The sequence below is a fragment of the Pipistrellus hanaki genome (assembly GCF_964339955.1).
Source record: "Pipistrellus hanaki genome assembly, chromosome: 7".
Taxonomy (NCBI): domain Eukaryota; kingdom Metazoa; phylum Chordata; class Mammalia; order Chiroptera; family Vespertilionidae; genus Pipistrellus; species Pipistrellus hanaki.
The window spans coordinates 53,616,048-53,636,874 of record NC_140509.1 but is presented as its reverse complement, the minus strand read 5'-3'; the positions used below and the strand labels follow the sequence as shown (position 1 = coordinate 53,636,874).

At 41.7% G+C, this 20,827-nt stretch overlaps 1 protein-coding gene across 1 annotated transcript in view; it reads left to right on the top strand.

Annotated features, from left to right (window-relative positions):
• The window catches only part of PDSS2 (decaprenyl diphosphate synthase subunit 2), a 173,846-nt gene extending 153,362 nt beyond the window's left edge, over positions 1–20,484 (top strand). Inside the window, exons 7-8 of the mRNA XM_084890546.1 lie at positions 607–639; positions 19,700–20,484. Coding sequence (XP_084746672.1) covers positions 607–639; positions 19,700–19,858 — 192 coding nt within the window. The 3' untranslated portion in view covers positions 19,859–20,484. The remainder of the gene's footprint in view (positions 1–606; positions 640–19,699) is intronic.
• Positions 20,485–20,827: the final 343 nt, after the last annotated feature.

The following is a 20,827-nucleotide window of genomic DNA, read 5'->3' as shown; positions in this document are numbered from 1 at the left end:
CAGACTGACAGAAGTTAGAGGGGAAACGGGGTAGGAGGACTGGAGGAAAGAAGGTGAAGCCAAAGAGCATATTATGCATAACCCATAGACAGGCCAGAGTGATAAACAGACGGAAGGTAGCTGGGTGGAAATGGACGGGGGCGGGGGGATGGGGGGGGGGGACAATATGTTTACCTGTAATCTGTCAACAGTAAAAATAAAGTTTTAAAAAAACAAATGCAATGTGTGAACCTTGACTAATTCTGGTTTGGGTAAAATAAAAATAAAGCTATGAAAAGTATTCTAGGGTCAATTGGAGAAATTTGAATATGGAGTTGTATCTTAGATGGTATGTCATTATTGTTACTTTTTTTACTTTGAGAATGGGCATGTGGTTATGTATGAGATGTTTTATGCTTAAAAGATGTGTGCTAAAGCAGGAAGGGGCAAAGAGTCTTGTCTGCTACTGTCAAATCTAGATAAAACGTATGTGTGTGCTCATTGTGCTGTTCTCTCAAGTTTTCACTATGTTTGCATGTCTTATATGTAGACTACCTACTGAAGTATATACATAAATACTAAATTTTTAAAGAACTGATGAATTAATATTTTCCTTTTCTATTTTAGGCTCAAGAGAAAGGAAGATTAAACTATGCTAAGGTAGGTGAATTTTATTTATAGCATATAGTTGTATACATTTCAGTTTGGTGTTTGGTTTTTTTGCTTATATTTGAAAGGTGAAAAGAATAATCACATTTAAAGCTGAGGAACGTTCCCTGTTAAGTAACAGGCATTAGCAGGTACTGTAAGATTCATTCAACAATAAGTTTATTTATTGAGCACCTGCTTCATTCAGACACCAGGGTAGGTGTTAGGAATACAACAGTGAATCAGACCCAGTCTTTCCTTTCCAGACATTTACACTCTAGTGGGGAAGACAGATAACTAATAAAAAAATAAAAAATAAAACTAAATGGATACATAATACAATGCCAGATGGGTGTAAGTGCTATGAAGAAAAAAATAAAATAAACAAGGTAAGTAAGATCAGGAAGCATTGCTGGAAAGATAGATCGTTGGCCGTGGACGGAAAGAGCTTTTATGCCATCAGATCATACCTAGGAAGCACCGAACAGGGCAGACTCGGGCTCCTGAAGGCAGTATTTCTCACGTCACCTCTGGAGCACTTGAAAACATACGTGCCTAGATTACCATTGCATCACCCCTCTCTCACCGAGACCAAAATCCCCTGGTGGGAAGAGCGGGGCAGGGCAGGAGGAAGGGTTTGCGAGAAGGTGCTGCAGACAGTTTGACACACATCCTTGGCTGAAAATTGCTTCGGGGAGTTCAGATTTCAGTTTACCAGTGCGGTCTAGGAACACACTTGGGTCGCATTCTGTTTTCCCTTCAGGGACAAATGGAACATTTTAGCAGGTGTGTGGGATGCATATAGCTGCTTGGCTAAAGGAACATGTTAACCATCTGGCTTACACAGCAGCAGGAATATCCAGTGTGTGAGCACACCTGCACTCCAAAGACAGGCAGGGAGAAATATGACCTGTGAGGGCCCTGCTGGCAGGGGAAGCAGCTGAAACCCACAGCACTCTCTCAGGGCTGCCCGAACCCTGTGCTCTCCTGGCCACCCATGCTTACACCCCGGCTCCCCGCCTTCACTCTGACGCCTTTCCCTGCCTGGAATGCAGTCCCTCCTTTTCTCTGTTTCTCAAGAAAAGTAGATAATAGGAGCACCTCTAACCTAAGAACTTCCATGTCTGTTGGTCTTAGATGTGTGCTTGAGTCTTATCAGATTCCCACATGTGTAATATATCCTCTTGGTCTCCCACAGGCAAAGAGCTCAATGCATCTTAAGTGGAACTCAGCACCTTCCCTGACATCTCTGGCCTTTTTTTTTTTTTTTTTTTTTTTTTTTTTTTTTTTTTTTTTTTAATAGACTTTATTTTTTTTAGAGCAGCTTTAGGTTCACAGCAAAATTGAGCGAAAAGTTTAGAGTTCCTGCTCATCCACACTCAGGCACAGCCTCCCCACTATCAGTATTCTGCTCCAGAGTGATACTAGTACATGTGTGCCAATGACTTACATTGACACACCATTATCACCCAAAGGGTCCACTTTTAGTGTTATAGCTCTGGGCCTTGTTACTTTTCTCTCCCTGTTGTTGGCACTGTCATCCCACCAGTCAGCCATATGAGAAACTTAGAAGTCACCGTGAGTGCTCCTACTTCCTCACCCTGTATTCCATGACCAGGTCATGCCTATTTTATCCAACCCCTCTTGATCTTTCAGCCATTGCTCCATGTACATTCCTTCATCTGAACCTACTAACTGTTCTCCCTGCCTCTCCCTTGTCCCCACAGATCCATTAGTACCCAGAATGTCAGAACCACAAATCCGACAATTTCGCATTCCAGCTTAAAACCCTTCCTTAGCTCCATGTTGTCTGTAAAGCAGTTTCAGAGCTTGCTAGATTGGCATATAAAGCTCTGTGTAATCACACCCCTGAGAGGGACTCTCCGGCTTCTTCTCCTTCTACCCTGCGCTCCAGCAGCACCAAATTACAGAAAGCATGCAGTTTCTGTTCTTCATACTGACCCCTCTGCTCAGAATGCCCTTCCCCCTCTATCTGGCCCCTCCTGCCCTCCTGTATGGCTTAATTTAGGATCGTGCTGTAAAATCCCAGCCTTTATCTCCCAACTAATTTATTAACAACTTTTCTCAGCAACCTTCTCAATCTATCTAGTAAAATCCCGGTAGCAAACCCTCCCTGCTTCCCCGGGCTGGAGTAGGTGCTTTCCTCCGTTCTCCTGTACCTGTGGGTCTCAGTCCCTGCACTCACTATTATCGTGATCCAATTAAGAGCCATATCATGGCCTGTGAGCTCTGTAAGGGCAGGGACAGTGTCTTATTTATCTTGTACACGTGGTGCCTAACACAGTGCTTGGCACTTGGTGAGTGAGTGAGTAAATAGAAGGCACATGAAGTTAGTTCAGGAGAAAATCTGGCATAGGGTTTTTTATCTTAATCAGAGAAGAAAGGAAAGCTTTTGGCACCTGTTGCAAGTATTAACTAGATTGAGATTGTTGCAGAGAAAGGTTGTAATAAATTAGTTGGGAGATAAAGGCTGGGATTTTACTGTGATACTAAAAGACAGCTAACTTATGAACCAAAAAATAAAGCAATCGAGTAACTATTGATCATTGCTGCTTATTTGTGACTCAAAGGACTCCTTTAAGGTTTCTTATTGCAGAAGCACATGACAATGGAAGAAGTTTGAAAAAAAGAAAAAAATAGATCAAACACCCCAGGACCGAGCTCTGATATCAGCCCTAACCGGTTTGGCTCAGTGGATAGTGTTGGCCTCTAGACTGAAGGGTCCCGGCTTCCCTTCCAGTCAAGGACACATACTTCAGTTGCAGGCTCCTCCACGGCCAAGGTTGGGGCATGTGCAGGAGTCAACTGATCGATGTCTCTCTCTCACATCAATGTTTCTCTCCCTCTGTCTCTCCTCCTCCCTTCCATTCTCTCTAAAAAATAAAAATAATGGGAAAAAATATCCTGGGTGAAAATTAACAACAAAAATCCAGTATCAATCACTTGACCTCTTCAGTCTTTCCTCAGTTTCTTTAGTATAAAACAAGCAATTTAGAGTAGTGCTGTTTTATTCTTTAGGCCCATTCCAAATTTGAGAGGAGACATTCCTGAGGGGGAGAGACATTCTTGTATATTTCTTCAGTCCACATTCATTCCTTCATCCACTTCGTCCACCCAATCGCTATGTGTTTGGCATTAATATGTGTGCTGCGCGGTGTGGGTACTGACTCCCACCATGAACAAGACAGACACAGGCCCCTCCATCACACACTTCCGGACTCAGACCTCCCTGTCTTAAGTAGCCACCCCCCATTTGCTCTATTTTATTTTTCTTCTTAACATTTTTCACTTTTATTTAGGTGCTTATTTCCTTCTTTTACTAGACTACAGAGCCCTGCAGGCAAGGCTCTTTGTTCGTGGTTGCGTCACCTGTGTCCAGCACTGGCTTTTACACATAGGAGTTCCCGATAGATGCATTGGATGAGTGTTGTGTCAGAGTTATGCTAGAAGTGCAGGACACTGCAAGAGGTCTGGAGTCAATAACTGTAGACTCAAATTAGCCTTTTTAACAGCATACTGACTACAACACAGTCCGTTCCAATGGTCAGGAGCCCTAAGTTTAGCTTCCCAAGTGCCCCATGACCATGTATCCCATGCAGTAGACAGAAAACTCACCGCCTGGAATACTAGTATGTGGCGGTATTCTGATAGTTAAGGGCATGACTGTATGTAGGTAATTAATCCAGACCCCTCATCCTCACACTGACCTAAACCCAAGTACCGCGGGAAGACAGATTATATCCATCGCTATTGAGTGTGGAGGAGATGTCGGCAGGGTGCAGCTTACGTATTCTCTCCTGCCGTATACACATCATGACCTCAGTTCTGCTCATCCGGTTTGTGTGGTCTCAGTGCTCCTGCTGACTTGCAGGCACCGTGCCTAGTGACTTGGGGCTTCCCTGGTGGGTTTATCTGTAAAACTACATTGGACACTCAGTGGCTATTCCTAGAGACCGTCATGAAATTTGTCTGTTACTGGAGATGTCTTTATTGCCAAGTTGTGAGTATTTACTCAAAAAACAAATTTTATCTGAAAAATAAGATTTCAAGAGTCAAAAAAAAATTTGCTTTGTCCGGTGCTCTGTGGCTGTAGATGCTGCCTCAGATTTAGTCAGCCTCAGAAGGGCGAGGCAGAAGGAGAAAGGGTAGAAGAGGCCATAGATTCAAAATTCGCCTCAGCTGGATCTGCAGGATGTCTGTCACATCCAGCAAAACAGTGGTCTGGATTCAAACACATAAGAAATTGAATTACTTTTTAATTGAGTTCCTGCTGTAGCAGAGCCTGGATATAAATGCTTTGCACGGACACAGTGCCTTTCATCTTAAGATATGAAAGCCCTCGACAACTATTAATCCATTAAAGTCTCTCCCGCCTCGGTAAGGTGGTTAACAGAGGCACAGGCGTCCTCTACCCACGACTGAAACTCGTCTCCCCGAGGGCTGGCCAGGGAAGGCAGCTGCTTAACTGTAAGGCGACTCTACCCAGTAGCTTCTAAAATGGAAAAACAAGAAATATCTTACTTACCTAGTTAACACTGCAGGAGGAGTTTTATTAGACAGAATGTAATTACCAGGAGTGGATTGTGACCAAGAAGCTGGTGCTACCAGTTTTGCTCATTTGCACAAAGCCCTGGGGACCTTAATTACAGTGATTGGTCTGCAGCCTGGGTTGTGGAGGCTCCTGGCCCCCAGGGTTAGGCTCTCGCGATTCAGTTCAGTGAGAGAGGGAAGAGTGCCACCTACGGAACTGCAGGAATCTGTGGCCGCGTGCTGGGACTGCTGGCGAAGCTCCTCGGACCACAGTTGCACTCACTTTGCTATGGTAACCAACATATATGTCTGAAGGAAACGGAGTATGTTGCCTACTCTTGCTTAGAAAAACATCTACAAGCGTCTGTGTATTTCCCCCAGCTGGAGCCGAGCGTATGCCTGTAGTTTAGCCTACTGCTACGTGACATGAGCATGCTGCTAAAAGACTGGGCAGATGGTATTTTTACCACTTCAGGCAAAACATGGCACCTATGGTTTTGGCTTTCTACAATTTTAATTTTTTAACACATTCAGAATGGCTTGCTTAAATATCTCCATCACCAGAGATGCAGGCTCTTTCCCCATTTCCTTTTTATAATTGCTGCAAATATGCCGATATGTGTACACGTCAGTTGGTCAGAACCACAGCCGGGCAGCACTGAAGCGGCCTCTGCTCGTCTTTCACAGGTGCCTAGGATGGAGCCGTAAATGGGCTTGAAAATTCATGCTAATTTTGACACAGAGTCTAAATTTACAGAAGCTTTCTTTATCTTCATCTCCAGTCTTTGCTGTGCAGGTCATATAATTTTCCCCATGACTCAGTACAGAAGAGAGAGTTGTTCTTTCTAATGTCTTCTTACTCGATAAGTTCGCTCTAAGCTTAGAGAATTGCTCAAGATTAAGCACTTGATAAAAAAAGATCTTGCAGGTGTTAATTCATTAGAGAGGTTTTTTTTTAAAATATGTTTTTTATTGATTTTAGAGAGAGAAAGGGAGAGGGAGAAAGAAAAACATCAATGGACTGCCTCCTGCGTGCCCTGCACTGGAGATCAAGCCTGCAACCGGGCTTGTGCCCCGACCGGATATCAAACAGGTGACCACCTGGTGCATGGAAAGAGGCTCAACCAACAGAGCTTTTTGACTTGCGCTCTCTCCTAGAGTTTGTTCAGGATCCCAGGGCTGCACGTTCTCCCGGCTGGGTCCCCGTCCTCCCGTGCCTCTCAGGCACAGTGCGCAGAAGGGCTGCTCCCTCCTCCCTCCCGCCCTCAGAAGGCCTTACACATTTTGTTTCGTTATAAAACGCATTTGCATAGGGTGCACATTAAAATTCTCTTCCAACCATCCAGCAGTGCTGTCCACAGACATTTGCATTTGTGTTTGCATGATCACATATCATCACTTGCCTCTACGAAGAAAAAGGCCTCTCCTCACAGGTCCTGATCCTCCTGCCAAGGTTGCCCTTTTACTGGTTTTTCTCTTATTTTACATAGATCGTATCAAACACTTTGGTGCATATTGAGTCCGAAATTCTTTTTGTGAACCTTGAATATAAAATTTGCTATAATTTTATTGTCTTTTCTTTACTGACAAAGCCAGTCTCTGTCTTTTTTTTCTTTCTTTCTTTCTTTCTTTCTTTTTTCTTTTCTTTTTTGGCAATTTTTGCCTGCTTGTTCTATCCCAAGCCCTAGCTAACTGGCTGTGAGAATTTTTCACGTTGGCACATTTAGAGACCAGATGTTGCTGTGTTTTCTCCTTGCTATACCCCTTTCTTGGGCAGATGCTGCATCTCCTGCCCTGGGGCTTTCCCTTAGCTCCTTGCTAGAATATCTCATCAGCATCACTTATGCATGCAATCTCTCACTTCCTCTAGCCTCTTGAAGTTGTCTGAACATTTAGGATTCCTCTGTTAGTGATAATTATGGAGATTATGAAGAAGCATTGATATTCCCCTCCCCCATCTTTTTCCATAAAGGACTTGTGGTCCAATTAGATCAGGTGTTTATAAAACAGGGACAAAAGTAGGTTTACAGCCCTGAGTACAGGAAACACAGCTTATTTTTATATTATTATTTATTCATTATTATATTGTTTTCCATACAAACAACTGTAAACCTACATTTGCCCCACCCTGTAGAATTTCAAGAAAAATTATCCTAAAGAAAAAAAAAAGCCGGCACCGGTTTGGCTCAGTGGTAGAGCGTCGGTCTTCGGACTGAAGGGTCCCTGGTTTGATTCCAGTCAAGGGCATGTGCCTTGGTTGCGGGCACATCCCCAGTAGGGGGTGTGCAGGAGGCGGCTGGTCGATAATTCTCTCTCATCGACGTTTCTAACTCTCTATCCCTCTCTCTTCCTCTCTGTGAAAAATGAATAAAAATGTTTTTTAAAAAAAAGACAAAAGAAAGACAAAAAAAAAAAGAAAAAAATTATCCAAATTCAAATGCCATTAATAATATAAATGCAACTATGTAAAATGTTATATGCTTGATAAAGACTGGAAGATAACACATAAAAATGTAAATAAGGGCATTAAGGTGACCACATTTAAGCATGTTTAAAATAAGAGATGCATTGATTTTTTTTTAAGGATTTCTGCTTTCAAAGTGTATTCTAATTTGAATAGGAATTTTTCAGATTATAACCTGGGCTACTGAGAATTGAAAAATGTGTTTTTACTGATATAATCAGAATTTAATTCTAGGCTCCTAAAGAATTGCTTGCTTCGATGGCAGGAAAGCACAAGTGGAGAATGTAAATGTTTTTACACTGAGGTTTTGTGCTGGGCGTCAGAGGGGCTGAGGTGCAGGAGGACAGCTGCGGAGGAGGGAACCTAGCCCCAGGCAGGCATTGCAAGTGTTGGTCTAAATCCCACTCCTTGTTTCCTTAAAAGGCAGATAAAACCAGTTATTATTCTTTTTTGGCAATTACATTTCAGACAAGTGCTTTGCCTTACAGCAATAATGAGTAGATTTTGCTTCATTTGTTTTTCAGAACAATTGATCTACTAAAATCAGTTTTTGGAACTACTGCTCTGATTCTAAATCTCCTTCAATATGTAATTATTAATGATGGAAAAATAATCATTGATCAGTTTTTGTTCACAATAAAACTTAAAAGCTTTTTGGATCATGTGAAAATTTTAATCAAAATAAATTCTAATCCCACATGCCTTTAATTAATTCTAATTAATGCCTTTAATCGGAGTGTGTCTTATCGTGAGCCTTCAAGTCATTTTGCAAAAGAGTTGCCCTCTGAACATTTATTCCTTGCCCATCATCAAGCTGGTGTTTTTCCTCCTAAAGGCTTCTAATATATTATTTGCATTGGTCCTCAGTGACTATCATCTTGCTCTGATGATCTATTCTTCTAATTTCTTAATGTTATTTTAAAATTGGATTCTTGTTCTCTGAGGTATTAGCAATCCCACACACTTCAATGGCATCGACAGATTTAATGACCATAATCTCTGTTCCCTAGTGGATCATGAATAAAATTATTAAATGATATCAATAACCCTCTGGATGACATCATAAAATGTGCCACCTTTTCAGTTGTTAGCCTAATACTGTTAATACTAATTTAATTCAATCCTCTAAGCAGTTGTCTTTTTTCTTTTTCTTCAGATCATATATTCCTACTTTGTGATCTTTGGTTTCTAATTTTATATATAAAATGTGAAATTACTTAGTTCATAACAATAATATTTAGTGGGACAATCTCTGCCATTTTTTTAAATATATTTTATTGATTTTTTTTACAGAGAGGAAGGGAGAGAGATAGAGAGCTAGAAATGTTAATGAGAGAAACTTTGACCAGCTGCCTCTTGCACACCCCCTACCATGGATGTGCCCGCAACCATCATACATGCTCTTGACCGGAATCGAATCTGGGACCTTTCAATCTGCAGACCTACGCTCTACCACTGAGCCAAACCGGTTTCGGCTCTGCCATTCTTAAATTGACCATTTTGAATTCCTGGTCCCTAAAAATTACATATTTATATAATAACTAATATTTATCAGGAAGCTTCAGTAGACTTAGATTTTTGATGTCCAGTTCTTGTTTGTAAGCCTGGAATCATGTCTGGTTTTGCTCACCATTATATGTCCCCTGAGGGCCTAACACAGTGCCTGGCACATACTAGATAACCAATAATGCTTGACACATACTAGATAACCAACAAATATTTGTTGAATTACTGCTGAATGAATGAATGAATGACCCACGGTATCGCAAATGTTTGTGCCTATATTCTTTACTTCTCATTCATAAGGTATATTTGACTCCACCTTTGCTCCTGTTATTTCCCCCCAAGTACACTTTTAATCAAATTATCATATCCTCAATGCCTTGTACTCCCTGGTCTGAAATAAAGATGCAATTGGAGTAACCTTTTGAATCTTAGTCTAGAAAGCTAACTACAAACGCCCTCCAGACTGGTTCTGTGGGTGACTGCTCTGCACTGTGGGATAGCTGGATTCAATTAGTGCTCCTAGTTAGTGGTATCAGGAGCCTCCTGGCACAGGGAGCGCCTACATGCCTTTATGCAGGGAGAGAACCTTCTGTCTCCACAGAGGGGCCTGTGTAGTCCCCTGAAACAGTTCTGAGTAGAGGTGAAGGGAATATTATCTGTTTCCTTATCATAAAAAAAAAAAAAAGGAGAAGCATGGGTTTTCCAAAATTACATTTTTTGAGAGAAAGGAGAGGCACTTGTTTATAGATGCTGAATATGGTTTAGGTTAGAAGTATTTGTCATGACCTGGATTGATATTTCTCAAACTTGGCCACTACCCCTACAGCCTGATTTTGTGTAGCAGAAAGGATTCCGTGATGTTTGATCTATCACAAACCTGTAATTTGTTTAGTTGGTGCATATGAAGCCATATCCCCAAGCACTACTCACCCCCCCCCACCCACTCTACCCCAACACACACACACACACTGTGGTGAGTAGATTCTATCCCTTTCCCTGACTTCCTGGCTTGATAAAAGGTCTTACCTATTCACCAAGACATAGTAAAAGCCCAAGATAAATCTCTCAAGATTGATTCCTGCGTAGCGCAAGAGTGCCCCTTGTGGAAGGTCTTTCTGTTCTAGATCTCAGGAACTTCCAACCTTTATCTGCCATCCACTTTGACAAGATCTGTGGGCACCAGTTAGGAAAGGTTGTAACCCTTTGTATGCACTCTTGATCTCTACGGTGCCTGCCATCAGGCCACCACATGCATGTTTTTCAGTGTGTATGCTGTTCAAGATACACCTGATCAGATGTTCCTATCAAATTCTATCTCTGAAGTCCTTCATTTCATGGAGAACAGATCACATTACCTAAGAGTGTTCACACAGTCATGATTCTGCCCAGGTCCACTGACTCTACAGTGTGTTGCCACCATGCTGCTTCTCAAGATGCTTCAGCCATAGCCCCTTTGGCTCAGTGGATTGAGTGTCAGCCTCTGTACTGAAGGGTACCAGGTTCAATTCCAGTCAAGGGCATATGCCTGGGTTTCAGGCTTAATCCCCAGTTTGGGGCGGGGGCGGGGGCAGAGGATCAGAAGGCAGCTGATCAGTGAGTCTCTCTCATCAATAATGTTTCTCTCTCTCTCTCTCTCTCTCTCTCTCTCTCTCTCTCTCTCTCTCTCTCTCTCTCTCTTTAGACACACTACAGAAAGAAGTAAGGGAGAATGTGCAGGTTCTTGTCTTGCAAACATCCAAAAAGTGTATGCATTAATCTATAATCTAACATAGTCCTGGTCTCAGAAATAGTGACTGTCTAGTAAAAGACTCTTAGGATTTATGTTTGCTGAACCAGTGCAATAATTATAAGATTTTAAAATATATTTGTATTGATTTCAGAGAGGAAAGGAGAGGGAGAGAGAGTTAAAAACATCAATGATGAAAGAGAATCATTGGTTGGCTGCATACCCCACACTGGGAATCAAGCCCACAACCGGGCATGTGCCTTAACCGGGAATTGAACCATGACCTCCTAGCTCATACGTCAACACTCAACCAATGAGCCACACCACCCGGGATAATTATGATATTTTTAAATTCTTCACTCTTTCAAGAAAGTTTTATAGATACAGTTATCATCATTCTTTTGAAGGAGATAAGGACCTGTGTTTACAAATATACCCTCTATAACACCATAACGTAGAGATCCCCTATGTCTGGAAGAGGTGTTAATCCTGCAAATGTGTATCAGGATGCATGTTAGGATGTTAGGAATGTAGGGTCCTGTGAATGGTGGTGGTAGTGGAAGTAGCTTAGAGGGAAGTGATTTCCAAGTATCAGCACCCAAATACTAAAGCAGATAAAAACTGAGGCATGAGCCCTAACCGGTTTGGCACAGTGGATAGAGTGTCGGACTGCAGACTCAAGGATCCCAGGTTTGATTCCAGTCAAGGGCATGTACCTTGGTTGTGGGCACATCCCCAGTAAGGAGTGTGCAAGAGGCAGCTGAATCGATGTTTCTCTCTCATCGATGTTTCTAACTCTCTATTCCTCTCCTTTCTTTTCTGTAAAAAGTCAATAAAATATATATTTTAAAAACTGAGGCATGAGAAGGATTTAAGAGATGTCTAAGTTATTGCCAAAACTGGTTTGGCTCAGTGGTGGAGCGTCGGTCTGCGGACTGGGGGGTCCCGGGTTCGATTCCGGTCAGGGGCATGTATGTTATCTGCGGGTGCATTGCCGGTGGGGGGTGTGCAAGAGGCAGCTAGTCGATGTTTCTCTCTCATCAATGTTTCTAGCTCTCTATCTCTCTCCCTTCTTCTCTGTAGAAAATTAATAAAATATATATTTTAAAAAAAAGAAATGTCTAAGTTATAATATTTACCTAAGTAAATGTCTGAGTCAGATACAGACAAACGTACAATAATAGGAACCAAATTCGCTCTTACATAGTTTATGTTTTCCTCAGATAGCCCCAGGACTACTTGATGCCCACATGATGAATTGCTCTCCTCCCACAGTGTTCTCTTTCATTAAAATACCAGCAGAGTGTTTGTCATGGGATAACAGAGCTTGCTCTTTATTGATTCACTCCCAACAAAGCTACAGGCAAGATGGGCTCCATGCTGCACTCCACAACCTATGCCATTTCGCTTTTGAATTTCTACTACAGAGTTTACTAAAAAGTTTCATGGTTCCAGGTTTGTTTATTAACATTTTATTTTATTTTTATTTATTTATATTTTTAATCCTCAGCTGAGGACATCCTTTTTTATTGATTTTAGAGAAGGGAGGGAGAGAAAGAGAGAGTGTGTGTGAGAGAGAAAGAGAGAGAGAGATGTAAGAGTGAAACATCCATTTGTTGCCTCCGGCACATGCCCTACCAAGAATCGAACCCGTGACCTTTTGGTATACGAGATGATGCTCCAACCAACTGAGTCACACTGGCCTAGTTTTGCTATTTGAATTTCAATGTGTAGAATTAAGTTCCTCGTTGGCAAGTGATACCAAAATTAAAAATTAGCTTGGAGTCAGAATATGGATAAAGCTGTGATTATTTATAAATCATTAAGTTTTTCTTTGGAAAACATGAAGCACTGATTGCTTCTCGAGCTTCAGTTTTATATAATTCTTATTGTTTTGCATGTAAACTCATGTGATTGAGAAAATAACTAAGAATTCTCTCTTTTCTATCTCCTGTCTTTGCCAAAGTAAGATATTTAGTTAAGATTGGTAGAATTTTTTTCCTATAGATTCTTGCAAATAACTTGTTACTCTAAGTCAAAAAGAGTGCTTTATTATGTTGTTTGCAATACATTTCACATTTTATCATATTAGAGGAAGATTTTATTGTTGCTTTTCCTGTTGCACCATCCTGCCATTCCGTTGAAGTACTGGCATCTGAAATCTTGGAGTTGGGATGGGACTTTGGAAGTAGCATCGTCCCACTTCCCACACCTGCTGAATTTCATTCATAGTTTCTCTGACTTCATCATCTGAGGGCTTCCATTAGTAGGGAGGAGTTCACAACTTGTCAAGAATAATTATTCTGTTGTTAGACAGCTCTAGTCATTTGAAAGCTGTTTCTTATTTGTCATTGAAATCTGCTTCCCAGAACTTCACCTCGTCGCTTTGGCCTGCCCCCCGAAGCTTAGACTAGTAGAACAGGACTGCTCCTTCTTCCATTTAATTCATTGCTTTAGGTATTTGAGGATAACGTTTATAATTTCCTGTAATCCTTTCCTCCGGGTTAAGCATTTCCTTAGATAACATCTTGTGAAACGCTTCTTCATCCTCATTCTGGTCCCAGTCTATCTTGAAAGCCCCTCTCACACATGGCAGCGGCACCCAGAACTGAATACAGTTTTCTAAACGAGTTGACCATCAAAGTGTGCTGTGACCATTCCTGCCTGTGTTTTGGAGATGTATACCTATTGATGCTGCCAAAGTTTGCATTTGCTTTTTTTGAATCTACATTATATCTGGCTAGTGTGGCTCAGTTGGGTGTCATCCTGGGCACCCAAAAGTTGCCAGTTGGATTCCTGGAGGTCACTGGTACATGCCTGGGTTGCAGGCTCAGTGGTCAGTGGGGGTGTGCAGGAGGCAGCCCATCGATATGCACTCTCTCTTTGATGTTTCTATCTCCCTCTATCTTCCTCTCTCTCTCTAAAAATCAATAAACTGCTCTTTTAAAAAAAATCTACATTATAGTCTTAAATTATGTAAGGTATGTGGTTATCACAGATTTCAGCATTTTTTAATGAGTCATTGCCAAACTGAGCTTACACTTCAATTAATTTTTAAAACCTAAATGCACAATTATACAGTTATTCTTGTTGTATTTCATCGGGCTATTATCAGTCTGACACACCAAGAATTTGTCAACTATGGAATGTGAGTTTTAGTAGATGTTTGAAGATTGAAGTTCCTTATCATTTCTGCATCTTATCTTTTTTGCCAACTTCATAATCTCCACTAGAGAAGCATGGTCCACTTCTACCCCTTGATTAAGAAGTATATGGTCTCTTCCCATTTCAACATGATTTCCACTGGTTTTCTCTTACTCTTATCCAGGTATTTGCAACCATTAAAAAAAAAAAATGTTTTTGATGTGTAGTCGCTTAATTGGTTAGAACATTGTCCCGATTTGGTTAAGGTTGCAGGTTCAATCCCCCAGTCAGAGTCAACCAATGAATGCATAAATAAGTGGAACAACATATCACAGTTTCTCTGTCTCTCTCTTTCTCTCTCTCTCTCTCTCTCTCTCTCTCTCTCTCTCTCTCTCATCAATCAATAAATAATAATTTTTTAAAAACTTGAACGTATTTTTTTTATATTCCCTTACTCTCTATATCTAGTTTCTTCAGAACGAGGTCTATTTTGTGTTCCAGATGAGTTTTAGCATCCCAGTTTTCACCAAGTACTCTGTTCAGTTGGGTGAAAGAAAACTTGGGGTTATCTTTTCCAGTGCTGTAGAGTGGAGGAGCTCTGGCTGTGAGACATGAAACCTCGGTTATTTCACAAGTTCCTTGTGCAGCCTCTCTCATCCCAGTATCTTCTCCAAAATGAAGTAAGATAAGATTGTGTGTGGGGTTTCTTCTAGTTCTTTCTCTGATTTCATTGGAGAGAAGTGACTTCAGCCTCCACTTCTTCTAAAGCTACTTACCGTATTTTTCCATGTATAAGATGTCCCCATATATAAGAAACCCCTACTTTTCCAACCTAAAATTAAGAAATCAATATTTTAAACATTTTACTGGTTTTCTTCTTAAGGCCTTCTTCATTTTAGGCATCTTAAGGACTTGTTCTTCCTGTTTTCTCCACTGTCTGATCATACACTTAGTGGGAGGAGTCCTAATTGTCTCTCTGCAGCTCTATATCCATGCTCTTTGGCAAAGCTGATTACACTCAGTTTGAATTTTGCAGAGTAAGACAGTCTCTTACCAGTATTTATCTTTTTATTTTTTGACATCTTTTTTTTTAATATATTTTTTATTGATTTTTTTACAGAGAGGAAGGGAGAGAGATAGAGAGCTAGAAACATCGATGAGAGAGAAACATCGACCAGCTGCCTCTTGCACACCCACTACTGGAGATGTGCCCGCAACCAATGTACATGCCCTTGACCGGAATTGAACCTGGGACCTTTTAATCCGCAGACCAATGCTCTACCACTGAGCCAAACCGGTTTCAGCTATTTTTTGACATCTTTATGGGCTCAGAACACTCAGGTCCCTGTTGCATCTGTGCACTCTCCACTTCCACCTCCAGTTATGGCATCAGCTGACGTCAGTAACAATAAGGCTCATGATTGGAGGAAGCCTGTCTGACAAGATATAGGCAGCTACGCATCGACTCGGCTCCCTCCTCTGCTGACTTCCGTGTATAAGACGCCCCTCCATTTTCAATCTAATGATTTTAGAAAAAAATAGCATCTTATACACAGAAAAAATATGGTAGATCCCATGGCAGAGGCTTGCACTTTCGAACCAAATGGTTTTTAGACATACAATGGTTTTCTCAAATCGGCCTCATCAAGCAACATTTATTGCTTAAAAGGTGTTTAACAAATGTTAAGTAATAGTGCACTTAACTTTAAGTACTTTGCATCCTCCTGTTCTGTATTAATACTTTTAATTGGATGCTCTAACAGGGGATTGGACTTAATTTATTTCAGGTGATGCCACAATTATATAATTACTCAGTGGAATTAATTAGAGATTTAATTATAGTAGTACCCTAAAGTGCTATATCAAGGAAATAAAACACAGACTAATAATTTACCTTCAGTGTGTGTGTGTCACAAGGGCCAGTGTGGGCACACTAGCTCTTCTAGCCGCATCCTAATATGGAAAGTTCTGCTCTGCATTGATTTGGGCTTTGCCCAGACAAAATGTACATGAAGGCAAAAGTGGAAGGATCTTTTTTTACTTGCGGTGTTTTCTATTGTAGCTATTAGAATCAAGGTCACAGGTCCAGACCTTCTGTGTTCTACTTAACCCTTTCTGGTCCTGTAACTGCCCTTCTTACAGGGTTTCTCTCTCTACAGTAGGGGTGTCGAACTCAATCAGAGAAAAGGCCAAAATCTAAAATCCAGCCTAAATCGCGGGCCGAACGGTTTACTGAACAGTCATAAACTGACAATGTCATAAACTGACAGTGGAGTGCAGTGATGACAGCGCGGTGCGGGCCACATTGCAAGGCCTGGCGGGCTGGATTTGGCCCGCGGGCCTTGTGTTTGACACATGTGCTCTACAGTATACCTAGGCTACATAAATGCCAACAAATGCTTGTTGAATTGAATTTGATCATTGTAAAGACAACCAATTGGAAGTATAGCTGAAACAATATAAACCTAATATAACTAAAATCGTTTTAAAATAGAGTAACTCAAAATACATGCCCTCGCTAGTGAGATATTCACAAATCTGGCTAATCATCGGAATGGCCTAGGAAGTATTTTTTAAAGACCTATTGACTCCCGTCTCCAGGAACAGAGCCTAGGCATCTGCATTTTAAAATTCCCCGGGTGAACTTATGGTCAATAAAGCTTGAACCCCAGCTTATGTGTTGTTGTTGTTTTTGTCACATTTATATACATAGGACAAGACTGTCTTCTCAGGATAGACCCATTACCTATGCAAATTTATAATATAAAATGAATCTCATTTATAGTCTATGAATTACATCTAAAGGATTTCCTTTGAGCCAATATTTTGTGTAGGTGGCAGGAGTGTTTACAGATGACTGAGGAACAATCCCTTCCCTGAAGGATTAGATTACTGGGGAGTCGTTATGTGGGCATTTTACACCTGGACTCTATCAGGTCCCTTGGAATGCTAAGCCCTGTGAGCCCACCTCCCCAGACAGAACAGATTCAGCTGTTAACTGGAGGTAAAATCATCATTGGGCGAGAGAATTCATTCTTTTAGGATGTGAGTAACTTTCAGTGATGTCTTCCTGGGTGCGGTCTCGTCCTAATGTGAATTACCCTTCATTGTAGGGTTACATACCACGTGAACCACCTTTGCATATTCAGTGGAGCCTAACTGAATACTACATAGAGTACCAAATTAAATGAAATGATCAGAGAAATACAGAATGTCAAGCATTGTACAACACAGCCTAGTCCTTTCAAAACAGCAATGTCATGGGCGGGGGGGATTAAAATGGCATAGCCAACAAATGAAATATGTAAACCAGGATTGATGAGGTTGGAATTTAAAAAGCTAAAAAAGACGACATTTTAGAGTCAGATGGGGAATTTGCACATGGACTAGGTATTAGATAGTATGAGAGAACTATTGTGAACTTTCCTAGCTGTGATAATAGTATCCTGGTTTATATCGAGGGAGGGGAGTGTTCTTAATTTAGGAGATACATGTCCAAACAAGGGCTAAGCATCCTACGTTCCGTGGTGTGTCCAGGGCAGGTCCTACCCGCTCAGAGCCTGTTGTTAAATATTCAAGAATTTTGTGATCCCACAGCCCTCGGTAGTTTGAAACTCAATGATGGAAGTATTCATACCACAAAATTCTGCAAATGCTACAAATAAAGCTTTGTCCTCCCCTGGAGAGTTAATTTATCACTGCCTCCAGCTTATTTTAAAATGGTTCCGAAAACATACACACACATGTAGACAGAATAAAAATGGCAAAATATTAACTATTGTTGAATCTAAGTAGAAGATAGTCATTGTTTTAATCTAGGAGCCTGCAGACTTTCTATATCAAAGCCAAAGTGTAAATATTTGAGGATTTGCAGGCCATACAGTCTCTGTGGCAACTCCTCGACTCTGCACTCTCTGCCATTGTAGCACAAAAGCAGCAGACGGACTGAAATGAATGGGCATGGTTATGTTCCTATGAACTTGATGGAAACGGGGGGGGGGGGGGGGGGGTGGTAAGAACAACAAATTGATGTTTCCTTCTCTCTCCCCCCTCTCTGCTCCCCTCCTCCCCTCCCCCTCCCTCCATACCCTCCTCCCTTCTCTCTCTAAAATTAATAAAAAGAAAAACCAGGCTTTTCATCTTAGTTTTGCCACTATCTCATCTATAATTGGTGAACCCCTAGGCTTCTTTGGACCTCTGTTCATCTTATAATTAGAGGAATAAAACAGCTTATTTCTTTTATTCTTTTATATTTCCTGGATTATGCAGTAGCTTAACATTTAATGAAGAGATAGTTGGGTGAATGAAGAATTAAAATACGACACTGTATAATAATGCTGTACTGCAGAATGCAGAGTGGCACCTAGTCCCTTAGGGTGTCATCCTAGCTGAGGGCATTCCACCCAAGTGCAATTTGGGGAGCTTGATGGCAGAGATGAAGCTACAAGTAGTCTCCCTAAATTCGTGGTGAAAGGGGGAAACGGATGGAGTCCAGGGGGGCAGAACTGTGGTAGGTAGACCCTGTAGGAGATGAGGGATGGTGGGAGCCTGAACTATCGTAATGACATTGGGAATAAAGAGCAGAAGATCAAGTTGAGAGCTTCACAGGGGAAAGAATAGCTAGGACTCAGTGGTGCTATCAGTCAAGAGGCTCCCGACACCCTCATAATCTCTGTGGCTTCAAACAACAAAGACTTGTTTCTCGCTGGTATGACATGTCCCTTTCAGGTCCAAGCGGCTCTGTGGTGGCTCACCGGGTCCCTCTGGGATCCAGGCTGAGGAGCCTGTCAGTGTGGGCGTGGGTGTGCCAGAGGGAGAGCTCTGCAGGGACTCCATGGACAAGTGAAGGCTGAAGCCCAAAGGGACAGTATCATTCACAGGGACTACAACCTGTCACGTGGCCCCACCCAATCTCTGGGGGCCAGAAGTGCCGTCCAGGGTAAACAATGCCTGTGCTGCCATGGTGCCTGGCTGGATGTGAGGGATGAGGGAGCACCTGGGTTTCTGGTTAGGGCGTTAGGCACATGTGAGGTTGTCACTGAGAAAGAAAAGATGGAATCCAGGCAAAGGGAAGCTGGACAGACCAAATCTTTTTCAGCTCTAAAGTGTAACCATTTTATTCAGTTCTATTTGTTGATGAGTTCCTTTATTCTTTACAAAAGCTATTTTCAATTCATTCTTCCCAAATAAAGTATTTTAGTGTTTAAAATGTAGTGTTCTTTTTTTTTTTTTTTAATGTGGCGTCTTTCTTGAATTTTCATATGGACTATTGTGTCAACATACAGTGGGAAAAATACAATTTTTAACTAGGATATTAGTGAAGCCTTCCTCACATAAGAATACTGGGCTGCTGATGCAAAATGCTGGAAATGCAAATGTCCTCCCTGTCACTTCCCCGCCCCCAGCAGGGCGCATGGCAAGATACCAGTGGGTGGGAGTTGGTGGTGGTGTAATTAGGAGCCCATTGTGCTCCCCGGAGGCAGACACTGAGCAGCCTTAGGTTCTGAACGGTGGTGCCTTGAGATCACTGGGGGGTGACGTCCTCTCTACCTCAAGAGAAGGAGCTGGCGCACGGAATCTATATGGTTGTCCCGTTCTTTGTTTTTCCGCCTCCCCTCCCCAGTTTAATTGTGGTATGTACCTTAAAAACTGACTTTCACTGTGCGTTTGTGTCTTAACAGTTGCGAGAAACAATCAAAGCTGGCAAAGGTGTGACTTCGGCTATTGACCTGTGTCGTTACCATGGAAGCAAGGCCCTGGCGGCCCTGGAGAGCTTTCCTCCCTCCGAGGCCAGATCTGCTTTAGAAAACATTGTGTTTGCTGTGACCAGATTTTCGTGACACCAAATTAAAAAGACACTATTGTTCGTCAGCTGAAAAAAACCGAGGGATGAGGTGATCCAGAGAGCTTTCATCAGAAATATCTCAATTTGCTAACGACTTTAAAAACATACACGTTGTGTTTTCTTCCTTTTATCACGTTGCTAAATGAATCCTGCCATCTTTCTGGAACTGCTACAAACAGAATCAGAAGAAAAAAAGGTCAAGCCGTTTTTTTTCCTTGGTCACGCCAGAAGCACACTGGAGGCTGCAGTAGCAGAAATAATTAATGAGATTCGCTCCTGTGACCTCAGCAAATGGACAGGAAATAAGTCCGTATTGATTGGACCAAGCCAGGGATGGCGCCAGGGCGGTGGCCTGTGGTTTTCCTTCCAGAGGACAGAGCACGCTGGGCGCTTCAGGTGTCAGGGGACACGCTGACAGCGCCAGCCCCGGGGGACTGTCACTTCAAAGACCAGCGACCGGAGGGCAGTTCAGCGATTGAGGAAAACTATGCTTACCTCTGTATTTACTGACACAGTGTGAATATACTTTGCACTTGGTGGTTTTTGTAAGATTTGGGGGAAATTGTTGGGGAAAAATGCCAAATGGTTGAATTAAGAGATTAAAACGTTATCAAAAGTCAATTTGGTTGTAGTAGAAATGGCCTGCTTTTCTTTCTTAAAGATCAATTTTTAAACACATTTCAATGAACAAAACTTTTTTTTAAAAGCTGAACAAGATGCTTTTTTGAGTAAAATGCATTTATTTGTAATACTTGGTCATAAAGAAATACCTTTAATTTTTACAAGTTTCGTGTGTGTGTGTGTGTGTGTGTGTGTGTGTGTGTGTGTGTTTTGCCCAGGGGATTTCATTGGCAATACTTTCTTTAAACCTCAGAATGTCAATTTTTGTTTTTGAACCACAGACATCAGTTTCACAAGGAATAAAAGCCAGCTCACGGTCCTGCAACCAGACCCTGTCTCTGCG